Source organism: Balaenoptera musculus, chromosome 1, assembly GCF_009873245.2.
Source record: "Balaenoptera musculus isolate JJ_BM4_2016_0621 chromosome 1, mBalMus1.pri.v3, whole genome shotgun sequence".
Lineage (NCBI taxonomy): Eukaryota > Metazoa > Chordata > Mammalia > Artiodactyla > Balaenopteridae > Balaenoptera > Balaenoptera musculus.
Window position 1 is genome coordinate 142,289,085 of NC_045785.1, and position 17,520 is coordinate 142,306,604.

Genomic DNA, 17,520 nt, shown 5'->3' on the forward strand with positions numbered 1-17,520 from the left:
GATAATGCTGGGGATCAGTTTTAGGATATTTACTGAGTATCAAGGTGCCTGGGAATGAATAAATAAATTTATGTACGATACGGACAAGGTATGTAGTCCAAATATTTGGGGTACGAGGTTTAGAAGATTAGTTGGCAACTACCTTCTTTAGGCTTCAACACTGCCAGGATGTTTGACTTTTCCTACAAAAAATATTCAGGTGCCCATGTTCGGCATTCCAATTACTTCAGTGTCAAGACAAAGTCTAACAATGATTTAAGATATTGATTGATATAACATAATTTAATAGAAACCATCTTGAATTTATATGCTCTTTAAAATATCATATTTTAAAAGTGAAATTTCAGGATTTTACTTTTGATTAACAGCCAAGAAGAACATCTGCATGTATTTAACAAGGGTAGTAATACTGCATCAAAAATATTTCTTGAATACTGTGAACAAAGGAGCCACAAAAACTCAGCATGAAAGGTGAAGTTCTGGAGTTCTGCACAGCCAGAATCAGATCTAAGTCCTCAGCGGCAAGCAGGAGACTCAGAAAATGCCGACTTTAATTACAAACTTTATTTGTCAATACAATTCACAGTTTATACATGGTGCATTCCACCATATGAACTTTCAGAACAGTTATTGAGGAAATGGGTGTAGCTTTCCTTCTAAAAGAGCCTGACTTTCTAAAATTTTGGTTAGAATTTTTTAAGTTTATAAAAGTACCTTCAACAAGTTAACTGAATATTTACATTTCTAGCTTAAATTTAAATTTTGGAAAATAAGCATCTATTAAGTTTTTTTTTTTTAAGATCCTGGGTTTATTTTTTAAGACCCTAATCTGAATGCCACTTATTCAGATACACCCCTGACCCCCAAGAATAAAAGTAATGTTTTGCCATTATATTTAGGGAAATCATTTTCTTTCTGCATTTTACAAATTATATTTACAATGTACAGCAGATCTGTGTATGAAAATAAAAGAAAGAGTAGCAATCTACTAGGTGCCTTTACTGAATTTCTTCTGAATCTTGAAAACATCCAAAGAGTTGCAAGATATAAAATTAAACTAAAGAGGATTAACAGCCTTTACTATCTTTAAAAAAAAAAAAAAACTCTCAAGATTTAAATTGTGCTATAACAGCTTTTTCTCTAATGTCAGAGATGAATTATGCCTGCAATCTGCATTTTTCCATGTGCAAAATCACAGTGGTCCCAGTTTCAACTCCGCTCTCACACCCAGCCACAACTCCAGAGGTACACCCACAGAAGGCTAGGGCTGTGCCCAGCTCTGCCTCCTACATTTCCGCCCCTCATCTGGCGAAAGTCACCCAAGGAAAGAAAATCATATGATCTTTTCATACATCAAAAAGCAAATAGATGCTGGCAGTACAATGTTTATTAGCAAATGCTTGTAACACATTGTTTTACTATCTTCTTTTCATCCAAATGGCAATTCACACCAACTGTCTAAATTCACCTTCAAGAATATCCATTTTCGTAGTTTTGTCAGATCATTTATGTATATATATGGATATATATATATATATATATATATATATATATGGCTTTTCTTCTTCCACCGTTAAAAGATGTATATATAGTTAGTCAAAAATGATAAATTTTAAATACTGCCAGGAAAAAAGGGACTGATTGAGAGCAGTCAATTTTACTGGCCTGGTAATAATTACACTGTATATATGTACCACTGGTACCTGAGTCAAATAAATACTCAGAGGGGCCGTCTTTGCACCTCATTTCTCTGCAGTGCCTTTAACGCTAGGGTTTCTGAGTGTTGCTTCAATGTCCATCTAATTTGGCATCTATTCCTTCTTCGGGCATCATCACTTCGGTCATTTTACACACTGTTTCCAGCAAGGTATGGTATTCAAACAGGAGTTGTGGGGTAAAGGACTGCGGAGTTGAGCCTAGGGGTGGGGCGGGGAAGGAGAAACCACACATTAGCTAGAGAGGTTCTGTTTCTTCGTAAGATAAGGCACTGACAGAAAATTTCTTAGGTAAAAGGCTGCAAAAGAATTTCTTGCCATTTACAAAAAGAAATGTTGTCATCCATAAATGGTCCATAATCTAGGCTCAGTTAGGTAGACCCTGAAAAGTTAAGGACTGATCCCTCAAAGCTACATTATCACCGGAAACACTTATAATTCATTCTGAGGCCTTTTGGCACACTTGGAAAAGAGAGAGGAAAACAGTCTGGGCACAAAAAGGCATCAGACATTGCTTGTTTTATTCCACTGGTCAAAGAAAGTGGACCATTCAACAAGAATCATCAAAAAGATAGTGCTGGCTCAGAATTCAAATTCTCTTGATGGTAGATGACCATGATAGGTGTATCTATTTTTTTTTTTTTTTCCTTTTTGGAGCTCATGCACAATTTAAAAAACGCTACCAACAACAGTCAAAAAGAGCATATAGAAGTCCTCACCTATGGCTATGCCTAGGGCTCTTCAAAGAGAGGGCTACTTAATGTTCTCAATAACAGCAATTTCCTCGCCTGCACAGTGTGGCGTCAATCCGTTCAAATAGATACTTTCAGTTTTCAGTAAGGGAGGCAAGACGTCCCTCTCGCTGGCGAGGTGGTTCACTGACAGGGTCCTCCTACAGGGAGTCAGCTCCTGGTTGTGGTTCCCAGCCAGTTCTGCAGAGAGTTTCCGCTTTATGGAGGTGGCACGCTGGAACTTGTCGTAAATCTCCACGCTCAGCCGCCTCCTGGTTTCCTTGAATTCGGCCGTGACATTGGCTGTCCACTCAGCAGCATGGGCTCTGAACTCTCCCACCTGGAACGTGCACGCAGAGAAAAGACAGAGAGACACCAACAGGACAGTCAATGTTTTGTGTGCTTTATCTTTTGATCACTGTATTTGGGGGTTCTAAAAAGAAGACCGTAGCCTTTTGTAATATGAGAGATCTGAGAATTGAGGTACTTAGGCAAGTTGTGAGGAACAAGCTTCCATTTTATATAGATATGACTCTAAAAATGAATCTGTGAGCTTAAACTCTATTAACCAAATTATATTACAGGTACTAGACGCCCTTGTTTTTGGAGACAAATCCTGTCATTGAAACTTCTGATCAAAAGGCAATCTCTAACTTTTTAAAGCTCTGTTTCTTTTTTAATCTGTAATTTAAAGAAGTATTTGAATGTAGAGAAGGCAATAAGACATAGGAGAAGCAGCAAGACAGAGTAAAACAGCCTGGAGTGTGAACCCAGGTGACCTGGTTGGTTCTCATAGCAGTGATGCTGTTTGCTCAGGATATAAACAGAGATTTTAGAGAGCAGAAATGGTGTGTGCAAGAACTTTGACTCCAACCCCACACTGGTCATTTAGGAATCCTCTATTTACTAAATAAGCAATAAAATATTTTGTTTCTGATTCCAGGGAAAGCAAATAAACAAGGCCTGGCAAGTTCATTTTGAGGCCCATTTGGAGAATGATTAAGTCCAAGGAATAGTTTCTCAATGAATGTTTGTGGAATTAGTGAAGTTAACCTGTCTGAGCTGCCATTTCCTCAGCTGTGGAACAGGCATCTTCACAGCACACACCTAGCAGGATGGCTGGGTAATGCACTTCAACTGCAAGAGCCTATCACTATATAGTTATCATTGTGGCCTTTGTTTGAGGTTGAATAAAAAGACATTGCCAAGTGCTAAGCATTTGCATAATGTTTTCTTCAACCTCTTTAAAATTATATCTGCACTTTAGTGACCTAAAATAGAATAATGACCCATCCCGCAGGAAACTTTATAATCTTTTTCTTAACCAACTAGAATTTAATAATCTAGGATATCTCTTAGAATAATCTCCTAACGTGGAACAAGTCCCCCATTCCCTATTGCTAGCACTTCTGCTCTCGGATTAGGGAGCTCCACGGAACTCAATTTTTAAGTGACATGGGCTCCTTTTAACCTGGCAAGCAAATAACTACTGCTTTGTTTTGTTTTATTTTACCTCTGTCGCTTTTTGTTTTAAATTTTGATGTGCGAAATATAACTGATGGTTTCTACTATAGTCTGAACGTTGGTGTCTCCTGAAAATTCATATGTTGAAATACTAACTGCAAAGGTGATTATATTAGTAGGTGGGGCCTTAGGGAGGTGCTTAAGTCATGAAGTAAAGCCTTCATGAATGAGATCAGCACTCTTACAAAAGAGGTTCCAGAGAGATCCCTCACCCCTTCCACCATGTGAGGACACAGTAAGAAGGCTCTGTCTACAAATCAGGAAGAGAGTCCTCACTCTGTCATGCTGGCACTGTGATCTTGAATCTCTAGAACTGTGAGAAATAAATGCTGTTTGTAAGATCCCCAGTGTGTGGTATTTTGTTATAGCAGCTTGATCGGACAAAGTCAGGTTCTAAATATTTATACTAAAAATCTGATTTATAAGAGAGCATATGTATGTACATCTACTTCAACATGATGTATACATGCACTCGGATGGTCATAGGTATAAATTTGTGTGTGTGTATGTGTGTGTATGGAAACTGTTCAAATATCCTTAGAAGGTGGCACATGGCAGACCAACTCTTCCTCATCCATCCATAATCACATACATGCACACATTTGATGATCTACTTTTATTTTATAAAGGTCTTTTATTTCCCACTTGTATTGACCTAGCAAGAAATAATTGCTTGTTTTCTGGGTCTGGTTCTGAAAAAAGCAAACTGGAAAAATGAGAACTTTGTGGCATGCATAACTGGCAAGATCAAGCATTCCTTAATCACTGAGGCAACTTAAAGGGAACTTTCAGGGAAAGAAGAGCTAAATTTATAGTGATTCAGCCTGAAGATTCTTACTGTTCCCATAAGGGACTGTGTCTACTGTACTTAGCTCTAAAAGCAATTATTGAATTTTTAATTCTGCTTTGGGGGGACTCTCTGGTTAGAAAAGTATAGGCAGTATCAATCAGTGGTAAAAAATGCTAAATCACTCCAAATGCACTTATAAATAAACCCTCCAACTGTTGATATTCTTCTTCTATTTACCTAGCTGTCTTTTTGATTAGACTAAGCATTCTTGAGTTCGGAGTCTATACTACATTCATTGGTGTATATAAAACATCTAGCGTCTGGAATAGAGAAGGCACTGAGTAGAAACTTGATGAATTGCATTGAATTAATAAGTAAATACTATCAAGAAAGTTTCGAAATAATATTTTAACATAAACAGTTAAGAGATTCAGTTGTTTCTCTACCAGTTCCAATTTAATTTTAAAGACGGAAAATTGCAGCCTGCTTAAAGATGGTGCACAAACACAAAGAGAAAACCTGATTAATATGGTTTTGAACAATACAGTTAATCATTGTCCAACATGATATTAAATTCTTCTAGTTTACAGTACAAACAGATAATCCTGAGCCGTGTTAAATTTGCTGTTTAAAGTAAAACAGTAGGAGATCTTCAAGATGGCAGAGGAGTAAGATGTGGAGATCATCTTCTTCCCCACAAGTACATCAGAAATATATCTACATGTGGAACAACTCCTACAGAACACCTACTGAACACTGGCACAAGACCTCAGACTTCCCAAAAGGCAAGAAACTCCCCACATACCTCAGTAGGGCAAAAGAAAAAAGAAAAAACAGAGACAAAAGAATAGGGACGGGACCTGCAGCAGTGGGAGGGAGCTGTGAAGGAGGAAAAGTTACCACACACTAGGAAGCCCCTTCACTGGCAGAGACGGGGTGGTGGGAGGAGCTTCAGAGACACAGAGGAGAGCACAGCAACAGGGGTGCAGAGGGCAAATTGGAGAGATTCCTGCACAGAGGATTGGTGTTGACCACCACTCACCAGCCTGAGAGGCTTGTCTGCTCACCCGCCAGGACAGGTGGGGGCTGGGAGCTGAGGCTCGGGCTTCAGAGGTCAGATCCCAGGGAGAGGACTGGGGTTGGCTGCGTGAACACAGCCTGAAGGGGGCTAGTGCGCCACAGCTAGCCAGCAGGGAGTCCAGAAAAAGTATGGACAGCCTAAGAGGCAAGAGACCATTGTTTCGGTGTGTGCGAGGAGAGGGGATTCAGAGCACTGCCTAAACGAGCTCCAGAGATGGGCACGAGCTGCAACTATCCGCGCAGACACCAGAGACAGGCATGAGACGCTAAGGCTGCTCCTGCAGCCACCAAGAAACCTGTGTGCAAGCACAGGTCACTATCCACACCTCCCCTCCCAGGAGCCTGTGCAACCCGCCACTGCCAGGGTCCCATGATCCAGAGACAACTTCCCCAGGAGAACACATGGTGGGCCTCAGGCTGGTGCAATGTCACGCCAGCCTCGGCTGCTGCAGGCTCACCCCACATTCCGTACCCCTCCCTCCCACCTGACCTGAGTGAGCCAGAGCCCCCTAATCAGCTGTTACTTTAACCCCATCCTGTCTGAGTGAAGAACAGATGCTCTCACGTGACCTACATGCAGAGGCAGGTCCAAATCCAAAGCTGAACCCCGGGAGCTGTGCGAACAAAGAAGAGAAATGGAAATTTCTCCCAGCAGACTCAGGAGCAGAGGATTAAATCTCCACAATCAACTTGATGTACCCTGCATCACTGGAATACCTGAATAGACAACAAATTATCCCAAAATTGAGGTGGTGGACTTTGGGAGCACTGTAGACTTGGGGTTTGCTTTCTGTATCTAATTTGTCTTGGTTTTATGTTTATCTTGGTTTTATGTTTTGGTTTTATGTTTATCTTAGTTTACTATATAGAGTTTATTATCCTTGGTAGATTTGTTTATTGATTTGGTTGCTCTCTTCCTTTTATATCTATAGATATATATGTATATATATATTTTTTCCCTTTTCTCTTTTTGTGAGTGTGTTTATGTATGCTTCTTTGTGTGATTTTGCCTGTACAGCTTTGCTTTTACCATTTGTCCTAGGATTCTGTCTGTCCATTTTTGTTTTTCTTTTTGTTTTTCTTTTGTTTTTTAGTATACTTTTTAGCACTGGTTATCATTGGTGGATTTGTTTTTGGTTTGGTTGCTCTCTTCTTTCTTTTTTTTTAATTACTTTTTAATTTTTTTTTACTTTTAATAATTTTTTTAATTTAATAACTTAATTTTTTTCTTTCATTTTTTCGTTCATTTTGTCTCATTTTTCTTCTGAGCTGTGTGGCTGACAGGGTCTTGGTGCTCCAGCCAGGTGTCAGGCCTGTGCCACTGGGGTGGGAGAGCCGAGTTCAGGACGCTGGTCCACCAGAGACCTCCCAGCTCCACATAATATCAAATGGCAAAAGCTCTCCCAGAGATCTCCATCTCAACGTTAAGACCTAGCTCCACTCAACAACCAGCAAGCTACAGTGCTGGACACCCTATGCCAAACAACTAGCAAGACAGGAACACAAACCCACCCATTAGCAGAGACGCTGCCTAAAATCATAATAAGGTCACAGGCACCCCAAAACACACCACCGGACGCAGTCCTGCCCACCAGAAAGAAAAGATCCAGCCTCATCCACCAGAACACAGGCCCCAGTTCCCTCCACCAGGAAGCCTACACAACCCACTAAACCAACCTTAGGCACTGAGGGCAGACACCATAAACAACGGGAACTACAAAATGGCAGCCTGCGAAAAGGAGACCCCAAACACAGTAAGTTAATCAAAATGAGAAGACAGAGAAAAACACAACAGATGAAGGAGCAAGGTAAAAACCCATCAGACCAAAACAAATGAAGAGGAAATAGGCAGTCCACCTGAAAAAGAATTCAGAGTAATGAGAGTAAAGATGATCCAAAATCTTGGAAATAGAATGGAGAAAATACAAGAAACATTTAACAAGGACCTAGAAGAATTAAAGAGCAAACAAACAATGATGAATAACACAATAAATGAAATTTTAAATTCTCCAGAAGGAATCAATAGCAGAATAAGTGAGGCAGAAGAACAGATAAGTGACCTGGAAGATAAAATAGTGGAAATAACTCCTGCAGAACAGAATAAAGAAAAAAGAATGAAAAGAATTCAGGACAGCTCAGAGACCTCTGGGACAACATTAAACGCACCAACATTCGAATTATAGGGGTCCCAGAAGAAGAAGAGAAAAAGAAAGGGACTGAGAAGATATTTGAAGAGATTATAGTTGAAAACTTCCATAACATGGGAAAGGAGATAATCAAGCCCAGGAAGCACAGAGAGTTCCATACAGGATAAATCCAAGGAGAAACGCGCCGAGACACAAATTGATCAAACTATCAAAAATTAAATACAAAGAAAAAATATTAAATGCAGCAAGGGAAAAGAAAATAATAACATACAAGGGAATTCCCATAAGGTTAACAGCTGATCTTTCAGCAGAAACTCTGCAAGCCAAAAGGGAGTGGCAGGACATATTTAAAGGGATGAAAGAGAAAAACCTACAACCAAGATTACTCTACCCAGCAAGGATCTCCTTCAGATTCGACAGAGAAATTAAAATCTTTACAGACAAGCAAAAGCTAAGAGAATTCAGCACCAACAAACCAGCTTACAACAAATGCTGAAGGAACTTCTCTAAGTGGGAAACACAAGAGAAGGAAAAGACCTACCATAACAAACCCAAAACAATTAAGAAAATGGTAATAGGAACATACATATCGATAATTACCTTAAATGTAAATGGATTAAATGCTCCCACCAAAAGACAAAGACTGGCTGAATGGATACAAAAACAAGACCCATACACATGCTGTCTACAAGAGACCCACTTCAGACCTAGGGACACATACAGACTGAAAGTGAGGGGATGGAAAAAGATATTCCATGCAAATGGAAATCAAAAGAAAGCTGGAGTAGCAATTCTCATATCAGACAAAATAGACTTTAAAATACAGACTATTACAAGAGACAAAGAAGAACACTACATAATGATGAAGGGATCAATCCAAGAAGAAGATATAACAATTGTAAATATTTATGCACCCAACATAGGAGCACCTCAATACCTAAGGCAAATGCTAAGAGTCATAAAAGGGGAAATCGACAGTAACACAATCATAGTAGGGGACTTTAACACCCCACTTTCACCAATGGACAGATCATCCAAATGAAAATAAATAAGGAAACACAAGCTTTAAATGATACATTAAACAAGATGGACTTAATTGATATTTATAGGACATTCCATCCAAAAACAACAGAATACACTTTCTTCTCAAGTGCTCATGGAACATTCTCCAGGATAGATCATATCTTGGGTCACAAATCAAACCTTGGTAAATATAAGAAAATTTAAATCATATCAAGTATCTTTTCCAACCACAACGCTATGAGACTAAATATCAATTACAGGAAAAAATCTGTAAAAAATACAAACACATGGAGACTAAACAACACACTACTAAACAGCCAAGAGATCACTGAAGAAATCAAAGAGGAAATCAAAAAATACCTAGAAACAAATGACAATGAAAACAGGATGACTGAAAACCTATGGGATGCTGCAAAAGCAGTTCTAAAAGGGAAGTTTATAGCAAAACAATCCTACCTCAAGAAACAGGAAACAACTCAAATAAACAACCTAACCTTACACCTAAAGCAATTAGGGAAAGAAGAACCAAAAAAACCCCAAAGTTAAGGAAAGAAATCATAAAGATCAGATCAGAAATAAATGAAAAAGAAATGAAGGAAACAATAGCAAAGGTCAATGAAACTAAAAGCTGGTTCTTTGAGAAGATAAAATTGATAAACCATTGGCCAGACTCATCAAGAAAAAAAGGGAGAAGACTCAAATCAATAGAATTAGAAATGAAAAAGGAGAAGTAACAACGGACACTGCAGAAATACAAAGGATCATGAGAGATTACTACAAGCAACTATATGCCAATAAAATGGACAACCTGGAAGAAATGGACACATTCTTAGAAAAGCACAACCTTCTGAGACTGAACCAGGAAGAAATAGAAAATATAAACAGACCAATCACAAGCACTGAAATTGAGACTGTGATTAAAAATCTTCCAACAAACAAAAGCCCAGGACCAGATGGCTTCATAGGCGAATTCTATCAAACATCTAGAGAAGAGCTAACACCTATCCTTCTCAAACTCTTCCAAAATATAGCAGAGGGAGGATCACTCCCCAACTCATTCTACGAGGCCACAATCACCCTGATACCAAAACCAGACAAAGATGTCACAAAGAAAGAAAACTACAGGCCAATATCACTGATGAACATAGATGCAAAATTCCTCAACAAAATACTAGCAAACAGAATCCAACAGCACATTAAAAGGATCATACAACATGATCAAGTGGGGTTTATCCCAGGAATGCAAGGATTCTTCAATATACGCAAATCAATCAATATACGCAAATCAATCAATCAACAAATGAAGGAGAAAAACCATATGATCATCTCAATAGATGGAGAAAAAGCTTTCGACAAAATTCAACACCCATTTATGATAAAAACCCTCCAGAAAGTACACATAGAGGGAACTTACCTCAACATAATAAAGGCCATATATGGCAAACCCACAGCCAACATCATTCTCAGTGGTGAAAAACTGAAACCACTTCCTCTAAGATTAGGAACAAGACAAGGTTGTCCACTCTCACCACTAATATTCAACATTGTTTTGGAAGTTTTAGCCAGAGCAATCAGAGAAGAAAAAGAAATAAAAGGAATCCAAATCGGAAAAGAAGTAAAGCTGTCACTGTTTGCAGATAACATGATACTATACATAGAGGATCCTAAAGATGCTACCAGAAAACTACTAGAGCTAATCAATGAACTTGGTAAAGTAGCAGGGTACAAAATTAATGCACAGAAATCTCTTGCATTCCTATACAGTAATGATGAAAAATCTGAAAGAGAAATTAAGGAAACACTCCCATTTACCATTGCAACAGAAAGAATAAAATACCTAGGAATAAATCTACCTAAGGAGACAAAAGACCTGTATGCAGAAAACTATAAGAGACTGATGAAAGAAATTAAAGATGGTACAAACAGATGGAGAGATATACCATGTTCTTGGATTGGAAGAATCAACATTGTGAAAATGACTATACTACCAAAAGCAATCTACAGATTCAATGCAATCCCTATCAAACTACCAATGGCATTTTTCACAGAACTAGAACAAAATATTTCACAATTTGTATGGAAACACAAAAGACCCTGAATAGCCAAAGAAATCTTGAGAAAGAAAAATGGAGCTGGAGGAATCAGGCTCCCAGACTTCAGACTCTAACACAAAGCTACAGTAATCAAGATAGTATGGTACTGGCACAAAAACAGAAATATAGATCAATGGAACAGGAAAGAAAGCCCAGAAATAAACCCACACACATATGGTCACCTTATTTTTGATAAAGGAGGCAAGAATATACCATGGAGAAAAGACAGTCTCTTCAATAAGTGGTGCTGGGAAAACTGGACAGGTGCATGTAAAAGAATGAAATTAGAATACTCCCTAACACCATACACAAAAAGAAACTCAAAATGGATTAAGGACTTAAATTTAAGGCCAGACAGTATAAAACTCTTAGAGGAAAACACAGGCAGAATACTCTATGACATAAATCACAGCAAGATCCTTTTTGACCCACCTCGTAGAGAAATGGAAATAAAACCAAAAATAAACAAATGGGACCTAATGAAACTTAAAAGCTTTTGCACAACAAAGGAAACCATAAACGAGACAAAAAGACAACCCTCAGAATGGGAGAAAATATTTACAAACGAAGCAAGTGACAAAGGATTAATCTCCCAAATTTACAAGCAGCTCATGCAGCTCAATATCAAAAAAAACAAACAACCCAATCCAAAAATGGGCAGAAGACCTAAACAGACATTTCTCCAAAGAAGATATACACATTGCCAACAAACACATGAAGGGACGCTCAACATCACTAATCATCAGAGAAATGCAAATCAAAACTACAATGAGGTATCACCTCACACCAGTCAGAATGGCCATCACCAAAAAATCTACAAACAATATATGCTGGAGAGGGTGTGGAGAAAAGGGAACACTCTTGCACTGTTGGTGGGAATGTAAATTGATACAGCCACTATGGAGAACAGTATGGAGGTTCCTTAAAAAACTAAAAATAGAACTACCATACGACCCAGCAATCCCACTCCTGGGCATATACCCTAAGGAAACCATAATTCAAAAAGAGTTCTGTACCACAATGTTCATTGCAGCTCTATTTACAATAGCCAGGACATGGAAGCAACCTAAGTGTTCATCAACAGATGAATGGATAAAAATGTGGCACATATATACAATGGAATATTACTCAGCCATAAAAAGAAACGAAATTGAGTTATTTATAGTGAGATGGATGTACATAGAGTCTGTCATACACAGTGAACTAAGTCTGAAAGAGAAAAACAAATACTGTATGCTACCACATGTATATCAATCAAAAAGAAAAAAAGGTTCAGAAGAACCTAGGGGCAGGACCGGAATAAAGATGCAGACGTGAAGAATGGACTTTAGCGCACAGGGAGTGGGAAGGGTAAGCTGGGACGAAGTGAGAGTGTGGCATGGACATATATACACTACCAAATGTAAAATAGGTAGCTAGTGGGAAGCACCAGCATAGCACAGGGAGATCAGCTCAGTGCTTTGTGACCACCTAGAGGGGTGGGATAGGGAGGAGATATGGGGATATATGTATATGTATAGCTGATTCACTTTGTTATAAAGCAGAAACTAACACACCATTGTAAAGCAATTATACTCCAATAAAGATGTTAAAAAAATAAAATAAAATAAAACAGTAATTATTGATGAAAAACTAAACATTTCCTCTGAGTTTTACTCCCACTTTACCAATGATTTTATTAAAGAGGAATTAATCTGTTCCATTTGAGAATTCATAATTTTCTAAGTGTAAAAAGGACAAATACTAATATACTGTTTTCTATGATGAGCTTATCTTAGTAGTAAGGTTAATAGTATAAAGGGAACAGCTAAGAATCTACATTTTCGTTTAAATAAATGTCTGTGAAAAGTATAAGAATCAACTACTATATTCAATCTCCTCCTATATACAAGTGGGTAATGAGAAATAATCACTTACTTAAAGGACATCCATCTGAGTAAGCCCCTCAATCATGCCTCAATTCTGGAGGCACTGTCAGAACTGATGGACCTAAAATTAGGTCTATTATTTTTTTTAATTGATTTTTATTGGTATAGTTGATTTACAATGTTGTTAGTTTCTGCTGTACAGCTAAGTGAATCAGTTATACATATACATATATCCAGTCTTTTTTTAGATTCTTTTCCCATATAGGTCATTACAGAGTACTGAGTAGAGTTCCCTGTGCTACACAGTAGGTTCTTATTAGTTATCTGTTTTATATATCATAGTGTGTATATGTCAATTGCAAACTCCCAATTTATCCCTCCCCCCTTCCCCCTTGGTAACCATAAGTTTGTTTTCTACATCTGTGACTCTATTTCTGTTTTGTTAATAATTTCATTTGTACCATTTCTTTAAGATTCCACATATAAGCGAAATCATGTGATATTTGTCTTTCTCTGTTGACTTCACTCAGTACGACAATCTCTAGGTCCATCCATGTTGCTGCAAATGGCATTATTTCATTCTTTTTATGGCTGAGTAATATTCCATTGAATATATGTACCACATCTTCTTTACCCATTCCTCTGTTGATGGACATTTAGGTTGCTTCCATGTCTTGGCTATTGTAAATAGTGCTGCAACGAACACTGGGGTCATGTATTTTTTTGAATTATGGTTTTCTCCACATATATGCCCAGGAGTGGGATTGCTGGATCATATGGTAACTCTATTTTTAGTTTTTCAAGGAACCTCCATACTGTTCTCCATAGTGGCTGCACCAATTTACATTCCCACCAACAGTGTAGGAGGGTTCCCTTTTATCCACACCCTCTCCAGCATTTATTGTTTGTAGATTTTTTGATGATGGCCATTCTGACTGGTGTGAGGTGATACCTCATTGTAGTTTTGATTTGCCTTTCTCTAATAATTAGTGAAGTTGAGCCTCTTTTCATGTGCTTTTTAGCTATCTGTATATCTTCTTTGGAGAAATGTTTCTTTAGGTCTTCTGCCCATTTTTGATTGTGTTGTTTGCTTTTTTGATATTGAGTGCATGAACTGTTTGTATATTTTGGAGATCAACCACTTGTTGAATTGCTTCCATTAGCTTTGTTTTGGTTACCAAACTTTTACCTCCAGAAAGGCCACTGACCTTCATAGGATCTGCCTCCCCTTTTCTTTGGTAATGGTCTTCTCATATTTTTATCTTAAAAATATCTTATTAGATGTGGTGTGTGTGTGTGTGTGTATATACACATATACACACATATATGTGTACATGTATATACATATATACACACATATATACAATGGAATATTACTCAGCCATAAAAATGAACTAAATAATGCTATTTTCAGCAATATGAATGGACCTAGAGGTTATTATGCTAAGTAAGCCAAAGACAAATATCATATGATATTGCTTATAAGTGAAATCTTAAAAAATGATACAAATGAACTTATTTACAAAACAGAAATAGACCCATAGACATAGAAAACAAGAAGGTGGGAAGGATAAATTAGGAGTTTGGGATTAAGATACACACTACTATATATGAAATAGATAACCAACAAGGACTTATTATATAGCACAGGGAATTATACTCAATATTTTATAATAACCTATAAAAGAAAAGAATCTGAAAAAGAATAGATATATATATATATGTATAACTGGATCACTTTGCTGTACACCTGAAACTAACACAAACATTGTAAATCAACTATACGTCAATAAAAAATCTTCTTATTGTTAATAATAATAGACTTTGCTTATCCAAAATTCAAATGTTAATACATTTATTTGCTAATTTTCTATCTCCTCCAATTAGGATGTAAGTTCTATGAATATCCTCAGCACCTAGACAGTACCTGGTAGGTAGCTGACTTCTAAGACATACCTGTAAAATGAATGAATATATGCCCCCAAATTCATGTTCTCTGTAATCTCACATCTCAATGATAACAATGAGGCACAGTGTAGCACACATACTGCCACTTGTTTTTCTCTGTGCTAACCTTACTTTATTCCTCCTCCATTTTGATGATCATTAATATTTTTGCAAAAATGGTCTTACATTAACCACATTGTTTTGCAAATGGCTTTTTTTCCCACTTAACCAATTTTAGTCATTTTTCCCATTTAGTACTCATTATACTACCTCGTAGTTTCTACCAGCTGCCTAGAATTCCACAGGATGATGGATGTGGCATGCCCGTATTGATGAATATGGATTTGGTTTTTGTTTGTTTGTTTTTGCTACGGAAAATAATACTTCAGTGAACATTCTTATAACCATACCTTTGCTGATGTGTTCAAGTATTACTAGAAGTGGAAACACTGGGTCAAAAGACATGTATATTTTCAGATTTTGAGGACACTGTGAAATTTCCATCTAATCCCTACTGTTTTCAGACTCTGGGCTCCCAGTCACCCCACTATTTCCTCTTTCTGCACACTTAGGGAACCTCTGTCTTTCACAGCAAAAAGCACTAGATCATGGCACCTGCATAGAAAATTCTTTAGAAATTTTAATCCTCTCTCTATTGCGATTTGAAATTTAACTGGTCATGATAAATTGGAGGAAGAATGAAAACCTTCCTTAGACTTGATCTGATTTTTCTCCAGACGCAGGTTTCACGAAGTCACCATGATCTCTCAGCTTGCACTAATGACACACACACAGCTTTCTGTAGAGCCAGGTGTTTCCACAAATTAGTGATTCCTGCAAATTAGGAAAAGGCTAAATGCAAGGAAAGCTCAGAATTGTCTTAATCCATAACTCTTTACTTTCTTATCTTTAACTGCACTCAAGCTCTGGCAGAGGCTGGTAGAATACCACTTTTGGGGACATTTTTTTTTTCTAATTTCTCTGGAGTTTCCAAGGGTGGAAAGGCAATCTCTGGAGGTCATAAGGCTGCAGCTGAAAATGTCAGAAAACAGAGGGAAGAGGGGTTAGCAGGAGGTGGGAAGAAGCCTCCAGTTCCAGCTCTGTCACTTACCTGTGTGCCTACAGGCAAGCAATTTAACCTTTTTTGAGTTTCAGATTCCTTATCTGTAAAATAAGGTCATAACAATCTATTTCACAGGAGAAACAAGTATTGTGTGTGTGCATGTGTGTGTGCGTGTGTGTGTGTACATGTGTGGGGGTCTGTGTTCTTAAAATATAAAGGACTACACAATTAGTAATTATGATGATGAGGCTGGTGACAATGATATGGCTTGCCAAAGGTACTTAAAGAGCTTACAGGAGAATACCAGATACAGAATAAGTGATATAAAATTGAAAAAATGGGACACTTCTCCCTGGAATATAACTCACAGGTTCTAGGCACCCAGTGGCAGCATGGCCTGAGGTCTCTGAAATTCTCACCAGAAGTGCTACAGATTGCCTAAACTCAGAGTTCTGGAGATCTTTAAAGCATGAGGTGTTTTGAGAATGTTGAAGACATACATAAAAAATACAGCTGAACAATCATCCTGGCCAGATACGTTGAATGATGTATTTCATCAGTCAAATGAAGGTCAACGCAAGACAGTGTTCATGTTTACTCATTATTACAACTGGAATAATACTGTAAAATATAATAATGAATTCATTGTACCACTCAATAAACATATATAACTCATAATAAAAAGGATTCTCATTATTAATACAGGTCTATGTAATGAGACTGAGTAAAATCTTGTATGCATAGATAGTGCCTACTATGTGCTAGGCATTGCTCTTTTAAAAATATTAACTTATTTAATCTTTACAACAACTCTCTGGGGAAGATTCTATTTTTCACAGAAGAAACTGAGACTAGAGAGGTTAAAAAACTTAAGACACACAATGCATATGTGGTAGAGCCAGGAGCCAGGAGCCAGGATTCAAACCTGGAGGTTTAACTACGACATATTATTTTTCCTCACCAGTAAAATCTTATTAACTCTAAAGACCAAATATCTTTAGGAGGAGTGCAAGGCAAATTCACATTATGTGGAAATCCACCCTATAGCAGGTTATATTAGGGTGAGGATCCACTGCCATAATTTCCTAAACATACTGGAAAGAATGAAAATTTACTCATAAAAATATGCACTAGAACTACTTATCTAAATCAATAATGCTATCTATTCCCTCTCTATTGTGCCTTATTTTTCTACTATTCTTCATGATACAAGACTTTAAGAACATAGCCATTCAAACTCAAAGCTTGAAAAAAAAAAGAAAAAAAAAGAGAAAAATAAAGAAGAGTCCCTCAAAAACTAGACCAAGGCCATCAAAGTAAAGAAGAATTATTTATTCCCATTTCTTAAAAAAATTCATGACCTTAGGGAATTGCCTATACCAATGTAGTCATTATTCATCAAATAGCACATAGTATCCTAAAGTACAGACGCGTATCTTTGAATGGTGATAAAACTGTATATTCAAATTCTGAAGGTGCTTTTTTGTTTTCTAAGGCATTAAAAAATAAGGTCCAGAGAACATCAAATTTATATAAGTA

General features: G+C 37.5%; 1 protein-coding gene across 3 annotated transcripts in view; it reads right to left on the reverse strand.

Moving 5' to 3' along the window:
• Positions 1 to 218: 218 nt before the first annotated feature.
• Positions 219 to 17,520, reverse strand: part of KCNK2 (potassium two pore domain channel subfamily K member 2) — a 172,420-nt gene continuing 155,118 nt past the window's right edge. For all 3 annotated transcript variants that reach the window (XM_036840082.1, XM_036839994.1, XM_036839913.1), the window contains exons 7-8: positions 2,435 to 2,786; positions 219 to 1,916 (exon numbers count right to left, since the gene is read on the reverse strand). In XM_036840082.1, coding sequence (XP_036695977.1) covers positions 2,469 to 2,786 — 318 coding nt within the window. In that variant the 3' untranslated portion in view covers positions 219 to 1,916; positions 2,435 to 2,468. The remainder of the gene's footprint in view (positions 1,917 to 2,434; positions 2,787 to 17,520) is intronic.